At 33.0% G+C, this 25,847-nt stretch overlaps 1 protein-coding gene across 7 annotated transcripts in view; it reads left to right on the plus strand.

The window, feature by feature from the left end:
* LOC127065368 (cAMP-specific 3',5'-cyclic phosphodiesterase) overlaps nt 1–25,847 on the plus strand; it is a 179,516-nt gene that overhangs the window by 36,680 nt on the left and 116,989 nt on the right. Inside the window, exon 1 of one of the 7 annotated variants that reach the window (XM_050997594.1) lies at nt 2,028–2,871. The exons of 1 other annotated variant lie outside the window; for it this stretch is intronic. In XM_050997594.1, coding sequence (XP_050853551.1) covers nt 2,783–2,871 — 89 coding nt within the window. In that variant the 5' untranslated portion in view covers nt 2,028–2,782. Of the gene's footprint in view, nt 1–2,027; nt 2,872–10,337; nt 10,717–25,847 lie in introns of those variants that run through there. 5 more of the 7 variants (XM_050997584.1, XM_050997587.1, XM_050997588.1 and 2 more) reach the window with 5 other exon arrangements.

Genomic DNA, 25,847 nt, shown 5'->3' on the forward strand with positions numbered 1-25,847 from the left:
TCGCGATAACCAACACGTGCTTGCTAAAGAATGTATTTCTTTTTCTCTTTTCTTTTCTTTTCTTTTCTTTTCTTTTCTTTTCTTTTCTTTTCTTTTCTTTATTTCTTATTTACTTATTTATTGAATAGTCGAGAGAAAAAGTTTGGATCTGTTAACAAGATCTGTAAGCTTTCTTTGATAAAAAGAATTCGAATTTATATTTTACATATTATATACATAAATCTTATTATTATATCTCGAGTAACGATGTCGGTACAATCGATATTATCAAATAATATTTTTCACGTTGTTACAATCGTCAATCAGTATTTCGATCAACGCGCTGGTTTTGTTTATCGCGTTTGTACGGACTACTACTTCAGCAAAGATAGAAAAGTTTGTCTTTATTCGGAGTTTTATTGAAGAAATACTTTTAAGTTCGGAATTGTATCGCTCGTTTTTCTACGCTGATAAATATATAGTACTTTTTTGTTTTTATTTTTTGTTTGTTTTTGTTTTCGTTTTCCTTTCTAGTTTTATCTTTCGCGCGACCCACATACGAAACTTCATAATGTTCTAACTCAAAATTTTGCTATTGAATTATAAAGAACCTTGAGGATAAATAGTTTTGTCAGTTTTGCCTATTAGTCGTATAATTTTTCGATTAGGAATTAAAAAATACAAATTTTATATATATATATATAACAGAATAATAGTATATAATAGATAATCTATTACAATCAACATGAAATTTTCAATTGAAAACATTGAATCTTTAAATCTATTAAATTATCACAGACGGAGAAGAAAAGTTTCGAAATTCATTAATATATCGAATTGTAAAGTAACGAATTAGACGATGAATCACGTTCTAATGTATATATTTATAATGCATGTTTTTGAGAGACATTCCAACGAATCTAAAGAACTAAGAAGCTATTAAATTCATGTTTTTCAAGGATCTCTATCGAATATTTTCCAAGATATTATTGTGTCAAATGATTAGAAAAATGGCATTTAACTTTCTGTTTTTCTGTGATTGGTCGTAAAGATGTGAGAGAAAGATTCACTGCTCTGACGTTCGTATGACTAATAAAATGTAACTGGCGAGGGTTGCCAAAGTGGACGTATATAAAAAACATTCTTTCGAAGGTACGCCACGACAGTGGTATCTAATTTTTTATTTCTTCGTTTTCTTTTTCTTTTTTTCTTTTTCTAAATCCGTCGTACGATTCGCGTTACGTATTACACTATTTTCTATTAAATACTATCATTAAAAAAATTCTCTGATCATTCCGATAATTAATTGAAAAGGTTACGAATAATCAGCGTTGCTTGTTTGACGTGTTACACGGAAAGGAAATACAAAGAAGCTAGAAATAATTAGTCTTGTACAAAAAGAGAGAAAAAAGATCATTAAAATAAGACATACGTAACAGGGCTTTCGTTCCTTTAACGAACTCGAACGTTCACAAAATAGTCTTCGTCTCTAAAGAAAAGAAAAAAAAAAAAAAGAAAAAGAAAAAACCGAACATTAAAATTATTCGTTTCTCTCTTTCCATCAATCATCAATGATAAAAAACGTCTCCTAGACGGACTTGTTTTATCATTAGTTTTATCTCTCGAGCGATCTTGAAAGAAAATAAGTTTCCTTTTCGATGAGTGGAAAGAGAAGAAGGGGGTAACAAAATTCGTCGAGGTGGGGGTTGATTGGAGGAGAGCAAAAGCGAGAGAGAGAGATGAAGATAAATAGAGAGATGGAGAGAGAGAGAGAGAGAGAGAGAGAGAGAGAGAAAATGAAAAAAGAAAGAAAGAAAGGAGAAAAAAAATAGTAGTTTTCTATGTGCGCGCGAGTAACGGGGAAAGAAACGACGTATACGTGAGAAAAGCGACGACGACGTTCAAAATAATCTGAGTCGCTCTATAAATACAATACGACATTCAGTCCTGTGCGGTTCGTCGCGATGTTCAGATGCTTATCTCTTTATTCGTTTTATTTCTTTCTTTCTCTCTCTCTCTCTCTCTCTCTTTTTTCTCTTTTTTCTCTCTCTCTTTCACTCATTCAGCGAGTATTTCGTTACCTCGATTCTTACCGGAATTTTCCTTCGGGAATTTCTAATCGATGTTGGTAAATAATCGGTCAACAACAAATTACTCGTCGACTCTCAACAACGTTGTTATACCTTTGATCTCAGAGAATCGTGTCGTGTCGTGTCGTATCGTGTCGCCAGTTTATTTTCGCGAAGGTAAGACGACGGTCGGAATCGTGCCGCGCGAAAACGTTAAAAGTGGAAAATTGTCGTGTCGTGTTGTTTGATCGATTACGTAGGAGAGATAGATAGTTTTTATTTGTTAGTATATAGGATTGGTATAAGACGAATTTGGGACAAGGAAATGCGATCGGTGATTTTACGTGTGAGATGTAAGATGTGCGCGGCTTAACGAAAAGAAAAGGAAGAAGGTTAACTGTCGGATGAGTTACAAAAGAACGAACAAAATAGAAAAGAAAGAAAATGATAAAAAAGGAAAGTAATAGATAATTATGATAAATGATAAAAGGAGATCGCGTGTGAGATCGTTTTAGAAAATATTTCATTTATTCTCTTTTCTTTCTTGTTTCGAATAAATTTATTTGATGGGGGGGCGTACGTTAACGTACGCATTATTGCCCGAATAAATTTGATCGTGTTATTTAAAATATGTACGAAACGAACGTGGAAGAGGAAGACGGTGAGAGTTATAAAGAAAAGGTGATTTAAAACGTCGTCATATCGAACGCATTCATAATAATAAAGAAGTAATCATGGAAAGGCTCAGCGTCGCGGAAGCGTTGCGGCGAAAAGATAAGAGACGTCGTCGAGGGTGGACTGTCGTAGTCGGTCACGAAGTACGGTAAGTGCTGCAAAATGCTATGCCGTATAACTCAGTACGATACATCATTCAACTTTAATATTTCATACGAGATAATATGTGGAAAAAGAAAAATAAATGTAACAATATTTTTCGAGGGGCGAGAGGTCGTTTCGCGTAATGTTATTCTCTGGCCATGAGTGCGACGTAAATTCACAATTTTTTTTTTTATTTCATTCATTCGTTTATTTATTTATTTATTTATTTATGTATGTATGTATGTATGTATGTATGTATGTATGTATGTTTTGTATGTATGTATTTATATGTATGTATTTATATGTACGCGTTTCTCTCCTTCCGTAACAATATCACGAGTCGATGGTTTATTATTAAAAAAAAAAATAATAAATGAATTTTCATTCGCAATGACGACTAGAGGGATATTAACGAAACGAGATATGAAATTTGCCTTCCGGGTACATTTTGTTCGATGCGAGCACGTCGATAAATTTCTTCTTTATCGACTGCATCTTTTTATATCGTAGTGCCATCTTACACGAATCCGACGCAACGCTAAGCCTCGTGCTTGGAAGTTCTCGTGGATAAATAAACTTCTTGTCCAATAACTAATCAATTCTTTTTCTTTATTCCGTCAAAAGAGAAATTTATTTGAAAGATGCTCTTTGACCTCTGAATAATTAAACTATCCGCTTATTTTCGTATATTATTTTATCGAGTAGGTACGTTTATCATACGACGACTACATGAAAGAGATCTATTTTGATGTTCGACAAATAATTCATTCGTAGATAACTTTATTCTAAATGTAGTTGGAATTTTCTTGTTAAAGAGAAATTAAAAATTCGTAGAATATAATATAATATACATATATACATGCGAATGCGTAACACGTGCAATTAATTACTTTCGAAAGTGCAATCGAAAGAGAGCAAAACATTAGCGCTGCGAGTTACATTTTGTTCGTTTTTATTTATTTATTACCACTTTTTTTTTTCTTTTCTTTTTTTCGAACATTTTGACATAGGTATAATTTTAAAAACGAGATCGCGATATGTGACCATTCGAAAATATTACCAAATGGTGTAATAAAAAGAGAAATATAGTACGTAGGTATAAATAATTACGTAGATATAAATAATTTTAATCGATCCATCGATTTTAACGACATTGATCGAAATCAAAGATGCATGTACGAATAGAAACCGTACGAAGTTTTGAAAAGATTTTAAAATCAAAAAAAGCGTTATTAATTGGGATTCGGTTGATTAGATCGTTCATACTTTTAACGCGGTTAAAAAAAGAAGAATTATTGATTATGTACGTTTCAACGAATATCAACGGGAAATATATATCAGTCAAACGATTTGAATTTTTATTTGCTCTTCGATCTACTCGTTCGGCAAACCCAATCGATTATTGGTATACCGGTAACGAGATCATCTTTTCAAAAGTCCATTTTGCGTTTCATGCAAAATTAAATTGAGTTCATAGCAGAACGAATATCGACCCATTCTCACAACTTCGTTTCGGACCAAAATCGAAACCGGAAAAAATTTATGACTCTTGGAGTGACCGGTACAATCTACAATCGTTCGTAGTACGACGTGATTTTGCCAGTCTGTTAATAAAAGTCAACATCGCTTTTTCTTTTCATTTTTTTCAAAAATTGTATATCCTACGAATGAAACATTCTTTCATAAATTCGAATCACGAGAAACTTAATGAAACGAAATGTACTCTCGCTGCATCGTTCTTTTTTCTTTGTGCTTTCGAAAAAGGGAAAAAAAATGAAATGAAAGGAAACAAAGAAAAGAACAGAAAAAAAATCATCCGTGTTGATTTTTCTGACGATGAGAATTCAGCTCAGAGGGAATTTAATTGTTATTCGATGTGTTCATTAAAAATAACTTCGTATATATCTAACGAAAACGTGAATTTAATAATTCGATGCACGTTAGCGTTGAACTAGTAATAGTACTGTACTTACTTCTTCGTAACGAGTTTTCAAGATCCTTCGAGAATTTAAGAAAGCTTGCCGCGTGCGAAAAGATCACGGAGAAAAGTATCTTATTGCCAAAGTATTCGTGATCCTCTAAGGAAAAAATATATATATATATAGAGAGAGAGAGAAAGAGAGAGAGAATACGAAATCGTTCATTTTTCCATCGCGAAAGAAAAATTTCTTATTACGTGTCACGATCTTTTCATTAATTTATATACTCTCGGATTATTATGACGTAAGAAAACGAAAAACATGAAAAATTCTCGTTGCTATAAACATTTTATTCTCGTGTCACATACTTTTCACGCTTATTTCGAGCACGTGCGATTTAAGCCGAACTTTCACGAGTGTTTCAACGAGATAATTTTGCTCCTCAGAAATTCCAATTCGCTCGTTTAGTAACATTCTATCTTTCTCTCTCTCTCTCTCTCTCTCTCTCTTTCTTTCTTTCTTGGAGTATTCGGAATTCGTTATGACTCGTAACGTTGAGCAATTTAACATTTCAACGCCTACGAAAGGCACTTAAGTAAGTAAAATCGTAAGTACTCACGTAGTTATCCTTACATCGTTGGATGAAAATTTTCATTTTGGGAAAGTTGCCAATACGAGCATCACTGTTTTCACCTGCTTTTCTTAGATAATCTCAAGACTTGTGTGAACATCTCCGATTATTGCCAAAATAGTCGTACAATTTATTTTCATTCTCCTTTTTTTTTTCTTTTCATTTCTTTTTTAATTTTGTTTTTTTCTTTTTTTTTTTAAATTTTCCTTTTACACGTTTCGTTTTCTCTTTCTTCATTTGAGAATTTTACGATTATTTTGTACGAAATGAAAAGGTTAAGTGTTCAAAATTCTACGAAGGTGATATTTTCCTTTCACGCATGTTTCCAAAGTGCATCGCGTCGATCGATGAAAACGACGGTCAGGTATAAATCAGATATATCGGTTAATAGAAACATCCGAGGGGCTTGCAGCTCTTCTATAGAATCAACGTATTTTCTCGTAGTTACGCGTCCCGTGGAAATAATCGTTGTTTCTCTTCCAAAGGGTAAGCATCATGGGTCATGCATAGTTATATCATATATATGTACGTGTATGCGGAACAAACACGTTCTATTATTACATTCTGTCTTATCATATATTCGAGAAACATTTGAAATTTCTGGGTTGTGTAAATTTTCCGAGACTGGACAGGCCAATCCCCGTAAAACTAACTCTGTTTTTTGATAGAAAGTGGTAACTAAAATTCGCCAAGTGGTAACTAAAAATTACATATTTTTCTTACACCACTGTTCCATCTTTTTCATCTTTTTCGTACACGCGTGTTATATTCCAATGAGGGACTGTTTTCATTTTTCTTTTTCTTTTCTTTTTTTTTTCTCAATGAATTTGGAAATCAAGGTTTTTTCCTTTCTTTTCTTCTTCTTCTTTTTTCTTTTTTTACGATTTTGTTCTCTTTATCACCAACACGTTTTTTCCTTTTTCACGAGTGGGTACTTCTAACTCTCATGATAAAGAGAACTAAGCTCGAGGAGAGAAGTTTGAGCCTACTTTAAACTCTTGGATTTTCACGAAAACGAGGATTTTGCGAGCTTAAGAAGCCGAAAGTCGACGAGCACGTCCAAAGAGATATTTCTTCTGCCTGATAACGTTTCAAGATGGATACGACGATAAAGTTGTGAAGTTTATATCGGAATGCGTTCCTTTTCTTTCTCTTCTTTTACGGAGATGTATTAAAGTCGATAAAGAAAGGGAAAGAGAGAGAGAGAGAGAGAGAGAGAGAGAGACGATATATAAAATCGATAGAATGGTTCGCTTTATCGTTTATTCCTGCTTATTAAAATATTTGAAAGCAATGAATAAATTAGGAGAAAAAATAAATCCTGTTTTCTTTCTTTTTTTTTTTTTTAAATCTATAATTTAATAAGTCACTCGAGCGAACGTTTTTTCATTTTAACAAGGTATTAATCGAAGGTCTTGAATAGGGCTTAAAATTAATGAATTCTATTTGAACCCTTAGGTTCGGTATTCCAAGCAATAATGAATTTAAGCGTTGAAGTTCTCTCGATAACCTAGTAAGTTTACCTTTTAGTAAAAGGTAAACTTAGAAACATCCCGATAGGTAAGCCCAAGTATACTCTTGATCGAGAGTAATTTCGTGTTGCGTTGTATCCTTTGACCGTTGCCTTCCTGATAGCATAGTCCTCAGTTAGAAGTCAAATACAATAGACGTGCGACAACCAAACTAAATCCTCTCACCTCTCTGAGTTTCGCATACGCGTGCACTCGAATGGTTGCATTGTCAGATGCACCGTCAGATGCAACACACCGGACTCTCCTCCTCTCCATCTATTTGCTTCCGATGCGAACATCAGTCAACTGGGATATCTATCATGAAATACGGTTGGATCGTTATTCGTGAACACTTACGTATATACCTGCGAATGTATTGAATTATAACCGTATCAGCCATATTATTGTTCTTTTTTTTTTTCGTACTATCACTTTCGTGAAAATCCAAAAAAAAAAAGTGACATTTCGATTATTATTTTAATAAGATTTTATTGTAATCAGAGTTAGTCCTAATTTCTCTTTGTTTTCTTTTTTGTTTTGTTCTTTTCTTTTTTCTTTTTTTTCTTTTTTTCATGAAATGCACCTTCGACGTCAAAGTTTTCCTCGCGTATATCTTCGCTATCATTTTCTTCACGTTGAATCATCCTCACGAAGCTTCATACACGCTACGAATAAACTTTTTTACACGAGTAAAAAAGTGCCTCTTTCGTATAGTAAAAAAAAAGCATAGTATCTTTTTTTCTCTTTCGACATGTTTAAAAGAAGAAAAGAAAAAAGAAAAATGAAAAGAGAGAGAAAGAGAGAGGAAAAACGCTAAGGGCTAATTGATCACAAGAAGAAAGTTTTAGTAAAATGACAACGAGTATGTCATATTCTAAAATGAAAGATAATATTTGCATGGGTTGAAATTGATAACGTTAAGAAAAAGCACTGTGACCTACCGTCGAACGAAATAAATGGGATGACATATATGTTACAACCCAATACGTAAATTGCATTAATTGAAACAGTGACAAGCTCGCTTTATCGTTATTGATTCGGGAAATTTGCTTTCTTTTTCTTTTCCTTTTTCTTTTTGTTTTCTTTTTCATTTCGTTTCATTCTATTTTATTGAATTTTTTGTTTTCTTGTGGACTCTCGTTGCACGTTTATCATATATACGACATATAAATTCGGATTCGCATAGAAAATATAATTATCCTTCGGACTATATGATACAATTATTGTTCGCATATAAAAATAAAATTATTTTTTACTTGTATACGCGTAAACTCTGACTAGATATAATACTTTGATATTATTTTTCTACGTGTTGTCAGGCAGTGGATTTACTCGTAGATATATATATATATTTTTCTTTTTTTTTTTTTCTTTTCGTTCTTCAGGCGGTTCATTATGTTACGAAGCTTTTTTCTCCCAAGTTTCCCGAAGAAGATTTAATATGAGCGAAAGCAACGATGGTGGATGCATCCAAGGGATGTCGTTAAACCCATCTCTTTTCTTCTTTTCTTTCTTCTTTTTTTTCCCTCTCTTAATGCTACGTCGGAAAATCCTCACGTTGACATTTTCCACGTACGTACGACTCCCCACGACTTTTAATGTCGCGATTCTCAACGTCGTCATCATCGTTTGGTGTTTGCGGGTTCATCCGAAGCAAGTTAATTCATGCTTCAACTTGAGAGTTACTTAATTAGTTGTTAGAAATTCATACTTGGACTAGCACGCTTAACTGTTCGACCGAGTTAGAGCGCTTGAATTAGAGAGAGAGGGAGAGAGAGAGAAAAACGTATGTTTCTGTATAGTTCTCTCTCACTCTCTCCCTCTTCATCTTGTTGATAGTTCGAATCGCATGATAACGTAAGGAATCTATAAACTATTTCGTACTAAGATGTCAGATTGTTTTTGTCTGTCGAGAAAACGAGTGAATTAATTTACTATAAAGGAGATATTGGGTAATCAATCTTATAAGTAAGTTTTCCCTCAAAGGAACGTTAGATCCTATCGATAAATCGATTTCTCGTGTACTTTAAGAAGATTTTATATTGTCTCTTAATCTCGCTCGACCATCCTTATCGATCAACCTTTTTTATTTCTTTTACATGGTCTTTGAACTTCCGTTTAGATAATTGATGTATCTATCTACTGTCGAAAGGGTTCACGAAACTATTGGAAGGTTCGAGGAGGAATGAACCCTATCGATTTCCTTCGTTCGATTTCCTCTTTCATTTCCTCCTCTTCGATATATCGTTTAACCAGCTTATAACTCGATTACGTTGTTGGAAATATCGGCCAATCGAAGCTTACCTATATATGTATATATGTATATATATGTATATATGTATATATATTCAAGATGGCGCATATCTCTTCCTTCTAACCTTGTCACACATCCTTGACTTGAGGAGATCATTAGAAACGATCACGACGACGATAACAACGATGATCTATTTAATTCTTTTCCATCGATGAAAGAGGACACTCTTTCAGAAAACCATACGTAATCTCGAGTGTATCGTTCGCTTAAGCTCATCGAACTTTAAGTTTCACGTCGATTAAGAAACAACAAATAAGATATCCTTTTACTCGAATTAATTCGAATGTTAATTTAAAATCGTGAAATAATATTTTTCATAATTAGATTCATAAGAAAAATTGTATTATAAAAATAATTAAATAGTAATGATCTTAATAACTTTTTTCTTTTTCAGTATTAAGAAAAGAAAGGAATAAAAAAACTATAGAAGGGAAAACTGTGAAATTTGCTTTTAATGACAACATTCTGTCATTCGCGAAAGATTTGTGAAAAAAGGAAAAAAAGAAAAAAAAACGAACGATCGAAACATCTCTACGATATCCTCTGAAACACAATTGAAAAATATATCCATTGATAATTAGAATCGTTGGAAATATTATTCCGTAGGAATCATTTATCGAGGAAGACGCAAGAAAATACAATTTTGGCTCGAAGCAACGTGCTTTAAATTAGTCAAACTGTCCAAGTAGAGTTACATCATTGATTGTACTGTTAGTTAGTGTTGGTTTTCGACGGCTCTTGGATCTTTTTTTCTTTCTTTCTTTCTTTCTTTATTTTTCTTTTTTCTTTTTCGTAGCGTGAGACTTCTATTTTGAGTTTTGACTCTCTCTCTCTCTCTCTCTCTCTCCCCTTCCCTCCCTCTTTCTCTCTCTCTCTCTCCCTTTCTCCCTTTCTCTTTCTTCCTTGGTGCAACACACTTGCAACGTACCTATATGTTTTATAAATTTACGTAGGTCGTATGTAGGTATATATTTACGTACACAACATAGTTGCTGTATAAACCAATGTGTATACATACATAGACGATAGGCGGTTAAGGAGTGGGAGAGAGAAAGAGCATGCTCGACCGCAGCAGACGAGCATAGACCTGGTTGACGGGAGGGCAGGAGCTCGAAGCCACAACCGGCACTCTCTCTCTGCTACTCTCCTCTTTCAGTTCGACAGCACACGCGACCTCGTGCGGATCGGTCGTCGTCCGTCTCTTTTTCTCGTTCCTATCTTAGACTTTATCACATAATTACTCTTAAAGGACGTCTCCGCTTATCGTTTCGTCTCTTAAACGAAATCGATTGCATGACTCGTGCGCCCTTAAAATCGAATTTTCATGATCGTTTCATGAAAGTGTGTGTTGAGAGATTTGTGTATGTTTCAATCATGAGATTGAAAAAGTTTTGCTCAGTGAAGTTTATCAACTCGTATTTCGAATCATCGCCATTAGGACTCGAGACGACATTTTCCTAATTTCTCTGAATAGGTGAGAATTTCTAATACTAATGAAATATTTTTTATTAAGTGTCATCTGCGTCTTTGATCTTTAATCCTTAAGATTTGTCAAGTTTAACGAAAAGAAGGAAGAAAGAGTTCTGTTCTTTTGGTTATTGTTACTTCTTTCCTTTCTTTCTTTCTTTTTTTTTTTTTTCAAAGAATGTATATGAACAATATGCTTTTGAAAAAATTTTTTCTTTTAATATCGATCCTTCCGATTTATAATAAATTCTATTAATAACGATGCGGTTATTAGTCGAGCACCTGACAAGAGATCGTAATTTTTTTTTCTTTTCTTTTTTTTTTTTTTTTATTTGAGAAAGTTACATCGAGTTTTACACCCGATTATGTCGGAAACGGTTCACGCACGCTATACCGTAATTAACTTATCTTCTTGATCATTCTCGCTCGACTACGTCGTCGTCGTCGTCGTCGTCGTCGTCGTAGTCGTCGTCGTCGTAATCGTAGTCGTCGTCCTCGAAGACGACACATCGAAATATCGTTGATGTTCTACCAATATTGAAAAAAGGATGAAAAGCAAAGACGCAGGTAAACACGATAAACTTGTATTAACGTTAATATCGACTCAGTCTAATCGAAGCGCTTGGAGTCACGTCGTACGGTCTATACATATATACTTTACATTGTGTCTTAAACTTATAAAACACAATTGTTCCTTTCGAAATCCCGTGCAAAATGTTCCAATAAATTAATTTAAAAAAAGTAGGTCGAGAGGGTAGGAGGTAGGTGCGCACTCCGTACCTTCTAGCAAACTAAAGAAATCATTCTGAAAGAAGCAGAACCACTACTTTGCTTGTGTACGTTTATATGTGTATACACACACACACATATATATATATGTATATGTATATGTATATATACTTAGGTACGTCCAATAAGTACGAATCCCAATGTATCTATGCACGAATCTAATTTTCTTACGATGAGTTTTCTTAATTACAAGAAATGGGAAAACTACTACGTTAAGTATTGTGTATTCTCATAGAACATTTTATTTTATCTATTTATAGAAATTCGATAGAAAGAACTAGATTTGGGTTAAAGGGATTCTATTTCTTTCTCTCTCTTTCTCTTTATTTTTAAGTTAATCCTATTTCTCGAAAGGATAATATAAAAAATATAATGTACTTTTATCTCTTTCTCTCTCTTTCTTTACGTTAATCTTATTTCTCTGAAAAATAATATAAAAAAATATAACGTTCTTTACGTAAATTCTTTGGTACGATAATGAGCTCAGCAAGTCTGGCTTATTTTCAAGACAGACAGATGCTTTTATTTCATCGAGCGATGGTAAAAGCGCACGACAACTGTGCAAATAATACGCGTTGACGGACCATTGTTGCAAAATGATCTCTCTCTTTCTCTCTTTCTTTCTCTCTCTCTTTTTCTCTCCTCTCTTTTCTCTCCTTCTCTATGGTACTTCTCGTGACAGAAAACGACAGGTTTCTTCGAGTTCGAACGATTTTTATTTTCTTTTCTTGGAACATTCGAGGCTTTTAGAGCCAAGAAATTTTTATTTCAGGCGAAAAAAAAGAAACTATCGATCTTATTCGATGTCACGAATCACGTACTACTTTTTTATCGCTAAGATGGCACATACATCTTTCTTTTACTTCTTTTTTCTTTTTCCTTTTTTTTTTTATCTTCAAGAGGATTACTTATAACGATGAAGACGAATCGTATTTCTTTCAGGGATTTTTGCGGAAATACCGAGTACGAAGAATAAAACTGATTTTGGAAGGAAAGAAAGGGAAAAGAGGGGAAAAGAGAACGGTTACTCTTTCAACCGATTCTTTTTCATTCTTTCGCTAAGTAAACACGCGTACGTGTACGTGTATTTTACGTATATACGTAATGCAAATAAATATATACGACTTATGTTCGTTTTAGAAGAAAAATTTCCTTTCTTCGAAAGAAACTGTCAGAGCTCCCTCCCTCCCTCTCTCTTTCTCTTTCTTATTTTCCACCATAATAAATCTAAAATCATATATGATCTTATAAAAATTCGAATCTCAGATTGAAAAATGATTCATAAACTAAGAACGAATGTTACTTTTGAAGTATTCATTTTTTTTTCTTTCAGTTAGTTTTACGAACTTTGTATTTGTTCAACGATCACATCGTATGTTTATAAATATTGCCAAGAGAAAAAAAGAGGGAGAAAGAGAGAGAGATATTCCCAAGGATTCAGTCAATGTCACGACGTACCATTTTGATTTTTCTTCAATTAGTTTTACAAACTTTGCAGTCGTTCAACAATTACGTCGTATGTTTTTAAACATTGTCAAGGTGAAAAAGCGGGTGCGTAGAGAGAAAGAGAGAGGGAGAAAGAGGGAGAGGAAGAGAGAAAGAAATAGAAATATTCGCGTGTATATCTTCGACCATTCGTAATTTCATATCATGACAATAAATACATTTATCTTCGCAGATCACACGAATCACTGTTGGTCGACTTTCATTCATTCAGAAAAAAAAAAAAAATGTGAAAAGATTTCGGGCTCACTTTTCACACATGACACACGAGTTAACGCCCACGTCACAAAATTTTTATCATATAAGTAGGTCAAATCGATCTCTCGAAACGTCAATCTATCGTTTAAGACTTTGATATATATTTCCTGGAATATCTAACGATCTACCTAACGATGTTTTCCAATTTTGCGATATTTATAATTATTAAAAATAATTCGGAAATTTTAACTAGGCCATTTTCTTTTCCCTTTTTTTTTTCTTTCGTGAAATTTTCGAGTACACAAAAAATTTAGATCGGTTTTCACGTAAATCATCGTGTATCAGGTCTACCGTAAAATTATTCAAATGGAGAAATCCTCAAGAGACGTTTGGAATGATGAAAGCTATTTAGTCATCTAGGTTCAGAGAGTTTCGTGAATATACTATTTGGGAATTGACATGTATTTTGATTATTGGATCTCTCTGATAGAGAGGAGAGAAGGAGAGATACAGAGAGAAAGAGAGAGATCGTCCATACTCACTTGTTTGACCAATTAATTATTTCGAGATTCGTATACGAGTATACAGAAACATCTTACAAACGTATTTAATTAGCATTGTCCATTGAAAATATCAATTGAAAATATGTATTCGTGTTTATTATCGTATTAATCTGTGTACTTTTAAAATGCAACACGTAAATCATATTTCCAATCGTCCGATCGAAATATTTCTTTTAATGTCAGTTGCATCCCCAAGAGTATCTTCTCATAATTTAATCTGAAATATACGTAGGATCAAAGATAATATTTGATCGCAATTATTGTTGTTGTTGTTGTTGTTGTTGTTCTTCTTCTTCTTCTTATTATTATTATTATTACCATTTTTTAGTAGAGATAGTTTTCAGAAAGATATTCGAGAGAGTTTAAAAAATATATTTTCGTTCTAAATATCGAATTTATAGCGAATACTTAAATCTCTTTTACGGATAATAGAAAAATGTTCATGAATGTACGTGCGTGTATGTGTATGTATGAATGACCGTATGAAAAGTTGCATGATAAATTCACAAAAGATTTTTCCTGAATAGTTTATTGTATAGTAAAATATGTATGGAAATGTTATCATCAATGATCTATCTATGTTTTACCAAAGATCGATCAAAGCATCTAACTACACGTCTAATAATCATTGGCATGTTCAATGGACGTATGCGTTGTACGGTAAATTACTCTGTTAACACCTTAACACAGGAGAATAACGGAACATTACAAGTGACGCGGTTTAGTGGGAAGGTCAAGGGATAATGCAGCTGTATGCAGCTGTATGCAACTGTATGCAGCTGTATGTAGTTGCATCTTCGAATAGTTGACCTTCTTACGCGAAGGATGACACATTCTTAGTCTGCATTCTAAGCAATCGAAAATATTCGAAGAATTTTATCGAGTTATTTAACAAGAGATAATTATGTACATACGTTGGTTGCATCGTGCTTCGACAATCGATCCAATAGGTTTAAGACTTCGATACTTATACAATTCGTTTTTAAAAAATTGAGATTATGTAATCTTTTTTTTCGTTCTCTCTCTCTTTTTGTTCTCTCTTTTTTTTTTTTTTTAAATATCACCGATTAAATACAATCGATCTTCGTTTTCAAGTCAAACGTAAAATTATTCAAATTCCTTTAACAATGATTTATCAGAGAGTTTGATTAATCGAGCATGAACTACATCAAAGGTGATTCTAATGATCCTACTTAAAATTCCTGTGCGAACTATCCGAATTTATACCGGTTTAAAAGGATTCAATGGGATGTAGGGAGTCGAAAATCAAAGGTCAATCCAGAACGCGATTATTATCGGAAGATAGTTGCGTTCCATCAATTGTGATTCTATCGTACCTTTGATTTAATTAATCTCCAATCGTTACATTAATTATATCCACTGTTGTATATAACATACATTCCGCGTAGATTATAATTCAATTACAAGTTTACGAAATCGCAGAGTGAACATTATTATCATAATGCGATGTTATAATCCGTATAATTGCGTGAGAGCTTGAATTTAGTACAGCCGTTTTAAATTGTAAATAAACGATTGACCGATTTTAATGTATATCGAGCTGTTTTATCGAACTGCCAATTAACTCGTTACTTACACGCGATTCTCAAAACGAATTTCAGGTAACAAAAAGATTACGTGATAATTACATTAGGCGATTTCTTTTTCTTCTTTTTCCTTTTTCCTTTTTTTTTTTATCCAGTTCAATTTGAATTTTAACGAGCTTACGTACGGTTGTACAAAACGTATGTTATTATACATTCATACATATTCATATACATACATACATACATACATACATATATATTAACTTTTAACAATTAACATTATACTTTTGTTCTAAACAATTTTTGATCGTTTAAAAGTTTCATTTTATGAATACTATGGTAGTAATCCTTATCTTAAAATAGTCATAATGTTTTCAATACTTTGTTTCTTAACGGAGAATCGGATCACGAGGACCCTTTACGAAAGTGCATTTATTGCATTAAAATAATTCAATTCTTCAATCTCATAAAGCTGAAGGAAATGTTCTGGATGCATTCAACGCCGATAGAAGAAGAATCATCGTCTTCTTTACTATCGAGTTTTCCTCCATGATTTTACATCGATCGCATTCGATATACGATCGCGTGTTGTCATAAATTCGTGAGTTGGCGCACTTTAAACGAATCCAAATATTATTCTATCGACTTGTAAAAAGAAGAAGTAAATACTTTCTTCTTTTCTTTTTTTCCTGTTCAATCGGACGATAACAGCGAACTTTTTATTTGATACAATTTATTGGAATTTTGCAAAATAAATTTTTTGGATATCTCTTTCGCTTTTTTCTGCTTCTTTTCTTTTTTTATTCACTTTTTATCTCAAAGAAAAAAAAAAAACGAAATTATGACACTTCTTCGATAGAAATAGAACGTCATAGAAAGTAATTAATAATACGTATAGATAACAAATGATAGTATCGTATCGTATATCAGTATGTTGCGAAATTGCATTCGAATGTCCATCCTCGTGAATCGTATGACCGACCTCGATGTTTCCATATAGGCATTGACGAAATTTGATATATTTTAGTGAATAATATTCAGAGAAGAATATTGATGTATGTATGTGTGTGTATCTGTATATGTGTCTGTGCATATAAACTCGTGTTGTTGTTTCTTTTTTTATTTCTTTTTTTTTCTCTTTCTTTTTTTACTTGAGTAAAATTACATACCCAAAGATATTTTGCAAAAATTTTTAATGGACAAAAGATAAAAAAAAATTCATTGTCATACCTTTGAAATGAAATTTCTCATTAGAAAGTATACTTTTAATCCTTCCGAATATTACAAAAAAGTATCTTACGAATCTTTCATATAAAACCTGCAAAATTAATTACCGTTCATTAATGGAATTTAAAGTTTAATTTTAAAAACTAATCAACTAAATGAATCGACGATCAGAACGAAGTAAAAAATAAATAGAACGATGATAAGAATTTATTTATCGATCTTTGTTAGTATTACAACATTTTGTGAGTAGGGATAGAAAATTTTTTCTTTTTCCTTTCTTTTTTTTTTTCTAAAAAATTGAGAATTTTTTGAGAAGAAAAAGAGATAAATGAGAAGTTTGTAGCATCAACACGCGTAATCGGGTTATTGTAGAATGTTTGAAGAACCGGTGTAGATTTTCGCACGCTGGAGGAAACGTCGATGAAGGGACGATCGATGACGACTAGAGTTTCTACGAATAATACCGAAGGATCTGGCCTCGATCAACGCATGACTCAATTCCGTGCATGGAGAACATTTTTCTTATTGTTCTTAAGTTGTTTGGATAATCGGTAGATGTAATGAGTCGTATAGACACACACACACACATATATATATTACAACAGGATCCTCATAAATTCTGATAGCGTCTCGTTTATCAAGTAAACGGAAGTTTGTCATCTTTCTGCTATATTTTCATCTCTTATTTTTCATTCTATCTTTCACTTTTTTTGCGAATTATTTATCTATAGTATGGTATCCATATTATCCGCGTGAGTATCTTCGTATTTTTCTCTTTTTCTTTCTGTCGTAAAAAGAAAAAAAAAAAAGAAAAGAAAAGAGAAAAAGAAATGAGGTTAACCAATACACGTACGTCTGTATTCTCATATACATATGTTACATATACACGTTTGTATACATATATATTATATATATATATGCAAAACATGTTGAAACGAAACTAGAAAGAATTCGAAAAATGTAACTTTTTATCAAACAAGATTGTCAGTATTTTCTTTGTCAGATTATTATAATCTAGAGAAATACTTTTTCTTTTCTTTTCTTTTCTTTTCGTTTGTTAAATAAATTATTTTCTTTCAAATCATAGTTTCGTAGATTGGTATTAGTGAATGGGAGGGAAAAGGGGACCGGAAAAATCGTGATAATCGTTAATTGAACGAAAATAGTTTATCGATGAAGAAGGATAACAAAGTACTTTGCAAAAAGTGGACGTTCGTGTCTATCATGATTTTAACGATAGAAGAAACGAATGATACTTTTTTAACGAGAAGGTGGAATGGACTTCTTTGTGTAAGCGTATGCGATTGTGTTACTCTTTCTAACCTTCTCTGTCTCTCTCTCTCTCTCTCTCTCTCTCTCTCTTACACGTTTCTTAAGTATCAAATTTACGAGCGAGAGTAAGTATTATTCAAATATATTAAATTATAGTGTAACACAATTACGAAATAACGCGAGAGAGGGTATGTCTTCTATTTGTTTGTTATTCACTGTCTGCCCTTTAATTTTATTCGAATACAAAAGGCTTCGTACGAGAAAAGTCGTGAGAATTATGAATAAAAAATTGTATGAAGATAGAGACGAACGAAAGTGGCACAATGGAGAACGTTAAATTTTATTACTAAGAGTGACGGTAATTTTACGAGTCCCATGTGTTTTATCCGAGCTTCCTTTTCTTTATTCCTATATCGGAAAAAACTTCGTAATACTTTCGCAGGATTAAAATGTATACCTATTTCTAATGCATATAATTATTTCGAAATGATAATCGCGGAGAAAGAATGATAATGTGCGAGATATCGATCTTTCTTTCTTTCTTTCCTCTTTCTTCTACTTCTTCTTCTTTTTCTTTTTCCTTCTCGTGATCATGAGAAAAATGTTCGCATTTTCCAAGCGACATATTTTATTTCTATCCGATCTATTCGATCTTTCACTGCTACATAGTAACATTTTACTCGCTACGCTAATGACACGAGTCAACTGTGCTCTCGACAAATATCATTCACGTCGACTATTTGATCAAAGCTGTGCTCGCTTTTTCGATTTCTCTGCTATATCTATATATGTATCTATCTATATATACATATATATGTACTCACGTACGTACATGCATGTGTTTTATATACGTTTATAGACACACATACATACACACAAGAGAGAGAGAGAGTGAAAGAGAGAGAGAGAGAGAGAGAAAGTGTGTATGTGTACGTGTAGTCTGTGCGATAATAGAACACAGTTAAGTTATCCACCAATAGAATTCCTAATCCTCGACTAACAACTCCAATGTAAATCAAAAACGTTCGTTTCTGCCACGTGCTCGATGCAAAAAAAAAGAATTATGCAAATATTATGCGAAGTGATTTCGTGATATCGATATCCTTATCTCTTACTCGTTATCTTTTTACCTTTTCACGAGGAACGGAAAGAACATCCAAGAAAATATCAATTTCCACTTGAGTCGTCGTGATCGTTCTATGATTGTTAAAAATATTTTATCCTTTCGGTCGAAAGTGTTCTAAAATTAAGGTTACACCCACAAACTTCTTTTATCGTCGCGTTACGTTTTAAAGAGTTAATGTCGTCGTTAACGAGCATCGAAGAAACGTTGAAACAGTAGTACAACTTCGCTGTATAACGAATCGACGATAAAAGAATGCTGAGTTTCGTTAGAAAGTAAGAGAAAGAAAGAGAAGGAAGGTTTATGAGCTGAGAATGAGAAAGAGAAACGTTTGATGTGTATTAGTGTGATATAATGATGGCATTAATAATAAAGTTTATAAAAATAGAATTATATTGGCTTAGCAGTGAAAAGGAAAGGTCGTGATGTCTTTTAAAATAGATTGAATTTGAAATTCCGTGTTGGATAATAATGTAAATAATTTTCTTAAAGAAAGAAGTTGCTTAATTGATATATTTTTTCATTCTCTCTCTTTCTCTCTCTTTTCTTTGTATTAATTCTTTTCTTCATCTTACTCAGCAGTTCATCAAGACAACAGAACAAAGTCTGTGAAACGGAATTACTGTGATAAAAGGCAGCAAAGACGTGGTTTATTTTTCTGCCTTCTACGAAGACTCTCGTGATAAAAGAAATAAAATTTTTCCTGTCTTCCTTAGATTATCATGTTACGGAATTTACTGGATAGAGCATTTTATCATATCAATGTATATGAGAATCAAGGTAGATTAATTAGACAGCAAGAGAAAGAGAAAGAGAAAGAGAAAGAGAAAGAGAAAGAAAGAAAGAGACAGACAGCAATAAACTCTTCTTTTCTAGCTTTAAAGGTCATCTCCATCAAAATATTCTTGCTAAACTTCGGTGAAGGCCATGGTAGATGGAACACGTTGAAAGCACATGATCGTTTCAAATTAAAAATGAAGAGTTTGTTGGTTTTGATTCGATAAATTATAGTACAAGAGGTATAAATCGATCGTAGCTCTGATAATGATCGTGGATAGGGTGGGATAGGGAGTGGGAGTAGGAGTGGAGAGGGTTGGAAGAAGGGTAGAAATCAGGAACAAAACGTCGAGCCAATGTTCATAGCGTGTTATTATGCGTACGTGTTTACTGTGTATGTAAACGTGTATTCGCTGCGTGGATCGATAACCGTGTGCTATTTTGCGCTTAGACAGTCCCTTTTTAAACGTTTTTTTTTCCTTGTTTTTTTTTTTCCACCACTAATACAACCAACGATATTGTAGCTCCTATATTTAAGTAGTAAGTTCTCTCTCTCTCTCTTTTTTTTTTATTCGACTCGAACGATATCTTCGCTTGTAATCGAATATATATTTCTTTTCTCCGAAAGTTTGCTTTTTTCTTTTTTTTCTTTTTTTTTGTTTTTTGTTTATGAAAAAAGTTTCCATCGTCGTCATTAGCAAACTTTGATGAGAGAGTAAGAGAGAGAGTGAGAGAGAAAGAGAGAGGGAGAAAGAAGTAAAAGGGGATGATTATCGTCACATTGACGTTCTAATTTCAAGAGCGATCATGTATTCGGTTCGAATTTTCATGGAAATTAATTATCGATACATTTTCCATATAATCCTTTTTCCGTTGATAATAATCCGACATGACGAAGGGATATTATGTTATATACGGCGGAGTTGTTATTTTAGTTTCTATAGGGAAGTCAATTCTTTTGGAAGAGTACACGTAACTCGGTGTGACAGTTGATTCCACTAAATCGGACGAAATTTGATCGTATAATACATTTTCCCGAAGTAACGGTAGTAACGAACGGAAATGTCAATTTACCGAAGGTCGATCGTTAATTGGTGGTTTTCTCAACTGTCGTATCGTTTTACAATAGGTTAAGAGTTTACGATAGTTCGTTGAAAGTAAATCCTTTTATCCAGGATGAAAGAATAAATTAATACGAGGGAAGGAGGGTTGAAACTCAAAACGACAAGGACTCGAACGATCGATCGATGGATCGATATATCGATCGATCGATCGATCGATCGAAATATATAGTCAACGTTATGTTCGCAATGCGTTTAAATTTTCACGACGACAACTAAGGACATTTCGATTAAGAAGAGTAATCAAAATCGAAGAGGAAAAATAACTTTCGAGATTGATGAAGCTTATTGTTACGCATCGAGTTCTTTTTATCGTTCTTTCACTGACGTATTTCCCTATACGAACATAAATTTAATCCTATTTTATATAACCAAGAAAAATTTCTCAATAAATTTCGTATCGTTCGAATGTAATTCCGCGAGTCTATTTATATAATCGTATGGTCTACGATTATATCGTAAAATTAAGAAACAAAAGTAGAAAAAGAAAACAAGTGTCACGGGGCTTCAACTGCTGCTTTTGATGATAAAGGGGAGTTCATTGTTGCGTAAAGTGCATGACCTCTCCCTCGGGGATAATCTCATCTCGCATGTTAAAGAACTGTTTGAGATACCTATTTTCAAAGAAAAAAAAAAAAAAAGAGGAAAAGAAGAGACAGAGAGAGAGAGGGAGAAAGTGAAGAAGACTCTTAAATTAAAAACTCCTTATTATCCCTTGTTACCTCATTTTTTCGATCTTCCATTGCTTATCTAATTCATTTTGTCTATTTTATCGAAAAATTCATAAATGGAGGACAATCTTGAAAGAAATTGAGAGATAAGTATATAGATAAATTTTATTACGTCGTGACGAAAATAATCGTAATAAGAGATTAGAAAGCAATGATATAATAAAATTTATAGATTATTTTCTCTGTTTAACCATAAAATCAAAGGTATATCAAAATTTAATTTAGAGAATATACAAGATAGTGTGTATGTGTGTGTGTGTGTGTGTAAACAGACGTAGAAATAGAGACGCAAATAGTAAACTTTATTACAGATATGCAAAGCAAGCGTACAGTCATTTTGAAAAGTTTCTCAACTATGATACGAATTGCATATCATACAAGAGAATTCTCTCTGTCATACCACAAAACATATCTACATGAGGAACAAACTGCAGTTGGATTATTTATACACGGGTTTATGCAAAGATATCAAAAAGTGATTCGAAATATCAGCATCTCGTCGAATAGAACATCCTTTTTAATATGACCTACTCTTACTATCGATTTTGACTAACCCTTCGTCAAATTTTCCGTCTTACGTTGACGAACTTTACCGTATTCGGTCGTATTTCACTATCTCCTTTAATGATAACATTTAGACGTTAATTAACGCGCTTAGTAAAAACAATATTTTCCAGTAATTGCAACAGAGACCGAGCAAGTATGTTTGTTCGATTTTAACGAGAAGGATTTCGTTCGTTAAGTTTCGATTGTGTGTTTAGACGTTTCCACGAGTGTATTTATATGTGGTTATACGTACGTAGATAAAACACACTCATGCAGACATATATATATTTATACAGACATACGATTATTTCGAAGTAACAGAGGAAAACTATTTTCGGTTTCGTGTCATCGTTTGCACCATCGTAACGAGGACTCGATAACACTTGCGTTCTCCGATTGGACGAATATTGCTACGGCGAACGAAAGCTATTTCTGCTTACATCGGCGCGCTGCTATAATTACCATTAAATTGATTTTAGAGTGAAATCGTCGGGCAAATTAATTCAGACTGAGAAATTAGAAGTAAGAGTGGATATATTCTTCTATATGTTCCTACGATCCTAAGATATATAACGAAGGAAATCGAAAAGATACGCGAATTTGACGAAATATAACGAACAAAGCTCAACGTTAACGATGAGAATCACGAATCGTCTTAAAAAAAGAATTTCTTTTTACAAAAAGAAGATACACAATCGGGAAATATTTTCTTCTATGGTGAATATAACGAAATTCTGAAAGGAAACGAAACGTCAAAGCGGAACGAAAGAAAAATCATATTTACCACGAAATTTTTCTCCACCGGTAGCTGTCTAAAAATAAATGAACGTATCAAAAAGCAACACGTTTTTTGATAGTCGAACAGGGTGTGTACGTACGAAACTTCAAATACGGAACATTTTAACCATTTTTCTTTCTTTCTTTTTTTTTTATTTTTTATTTGTATACATATATATATATCTTCTTTTTTTTCTATTTCTATTTCCTTTTTAAAATTTTTCCAATTTCAAAACGTTCCATGATCGATGAAATTTTTTACAGAGAATTCTTCGTCAACGCGAATTGTCGGATGACGATCAGTAAGTGTATACGATGTTTCAGATGATTCATTAAAAAGAAATATTTCTGAATAAATTAAAAAATATTGTTCGTTATTATCGAACGATCGAAATAGGATATTTATAAAGATATATAAAATATGAATATAAAAATTAAAAAGGAAGCTTCTTAAAATACAGTTGAGATGTATGTATCGTCATGAACGGTGACCTGACCTTTTTCTCATGCAATATCTTAGGAATACGGTAAATAGTTATATCAAACGACAAGAACCATCGTCCTGAGCGAACTTCCTTCCGTGAGACTCGAACAGAGTATGAATTTCAAATTCCGGCCTCTCTCCATAAAGAGGAAGGAAGGCCTCTCCGTAAACCACGGTTCTACTTCTCTTGATTCAGGATCGATATGATCCTGGCCAAGTGCCAAGTTAACAAGGATGGCCAGCCGGTGAATCGTGTCGTTCCATCTGTTGTGTTTCCGTTCGCTTTTCCAATTCGACTTTCTATAGTCTATTGATATCCATGGACCCTCACAGACATTACTGACATTTAAACGCGCACGCGATAATTGTTTACTTTCGCTATTAGCTCTCTTATATATTCATATATTCATGGTGTATGTATCTCTTGTCATCATTTAGATGAGAATTTTATTATTGTCCCGTTTAATCGTTCATCCTAATTCTTTCGTTCGATTAATGTGTCATACTCGTTTATTTCTTTTTTTTTTATTTTAATTTTAATTTATTTATTTTTTCAATCGAATTCGTTTATACAGTTACATCGTTCGCGTAAAAAATCTGTTCGTTAAGAATAAAAATCAAACGAATGGCGAATGAATATTAATGATTATTTACAATTTCAATGAGAAGTTCTATTCCGGAATATTTTTCTTCCGAAATCTGTGCTTTATGCAATACGAAATTAGTTTAACGAGGTCATGGAAATCCCTAGGCGTGGACCTCTTTTTTTCTTTTCTTTGCTTTGCTTTGCGTTTCTTTACTTTTCTTTTCTTATAACACTGCAACACGAGGGAGCATTTACCTATGTTCATCCAACGGGATTTACGTTGTTGACGACTCTTTCTTTTTCTGAAATTCTCTCTCGTTGAATTGGACTAATATCGAGGACGAGCTTAATTACGATCCTTCACTCGACGTTACGGAAAGGAGAATTTAAAACGTATAATTGGTATTCGCGACGAGTGAGGGGAAGTTCACGATTAATCGTATCTTTTACATAGACATGAGAAGCATTTCGAAATCTTTTGTAATATCGTGAGAAAGTCGATATTGGAAAATAATGCCAGCGGTATTCTCGATGTTTCACGAGGAATATAGATTGGTGTACATATTTTCATAACGAGCTAAAACTTCGTTAGTCGTTTTCATCCATTGTCCCTTCGTCGTATCAAATATTTTCAAGTTTTAATAATGATAAAAATAAATAAAAAATGTTGATCTTTATCTTACCTTTCTATTTTTCTCCCTTTTCTTTTTTTCTTTCTTTTTTATTTTTTACCAACCTTCCTTCTTCCGCATTCAATCGATTTATAATTCTTTTCAGTAAAATCTTGTATACTGTAAGATAATAAAGAAAACACGACAATATTAATGAACGCGAGGTTACAAATATCCTTTGTACGGCGTCTTTTTACCATGAGTAAAAAAGACAAAGGGAGAACAGTAAGCTTTGGTGTTGTCTATGGCGTCGTCGATATATTCAAGATATATATACATATACATACACATATACATATACGTACATATATATATGTATATAAAGCTTTTGGTGTATCGTCAATCCAATCGATCGCGAATGATGTTATGTTGAAAAACATAAACACGAACGAATAGACTCACATGCATAAGACGTATCCATGTATATGCATTGTTTGTATCTTTATAATTACGTTAATTAAATTGAACAAATCATATGTGGAAGAATAGAGAGGAAGTAAATGTAATTATGAAAAAAGGGAATATTCTCCATTCAGTGTTGATTAAAAAAAAAAAAAAAAAGAAAAAGAAAATAGAAAGAGAGATCAAAAATTTGGATAGAACATTTCAACTTATTTCGTTGAAAGCTCAGCTTTTTCTTATGTCTCTTTTTCGTTCGGTAAACGTTACTCGTTTCACAGAACAGTCCATTTCTCAGGAATGGATTACTCCCCTCGTTTTAGTGTTCTTTGACTGCTTGAAGAGAAGGAAAGAAAGCAGGAGTCTGTCCCGAGGGTATTCTCTGACCTTTTCCCTCTTTCTTCCATTTCTTCTTTTATTCTCTTCCTTGTTATAAAATCGTTTCAACAAAAACAGATGTCCACTCGTGCGAGCACGAAGTTCACGCAACTGTATCGCAAATCGTATTTAATACATCTCGAGTATTAACTCCCATTAAAAATTCTACCTTAAAGAATTTCTCCGAGATTTATATTTCTATCTTTGAAAATATCTCGGGACATTTTTAAAATGCTCTCGCCCTATGCTTCACGTTAAATTGGAATTTTTATCTTTATCTTCTACGTCATTTTCTAGAATCTCTGGTATGGATTTTTACTGTTAAAAAAGGAGAAAGGAAGAAGGAAAAAAAAAATAAGGAAAAAGAAAAAAGGTCTAACGTACGTAGATACATAGGTGTACATATTCCTATGTGTATATAATATCATGTACATAAATACGTATAC

The sequence above is a fragment of the Vespula vulgaris genome, chromosome 7 (genome assembly GCF_905475345.1).
Source record: "Vespula vulgaris chromosome 7, iyVesVulg1.1, whole genome shotgun sequence".
Taxonomy (NCBI): Eukaryota; Metazoa; Arthropoda; class Insecta; order Hymenoptera; family Vespidae; genus Vespula; species Vespula vulgaris.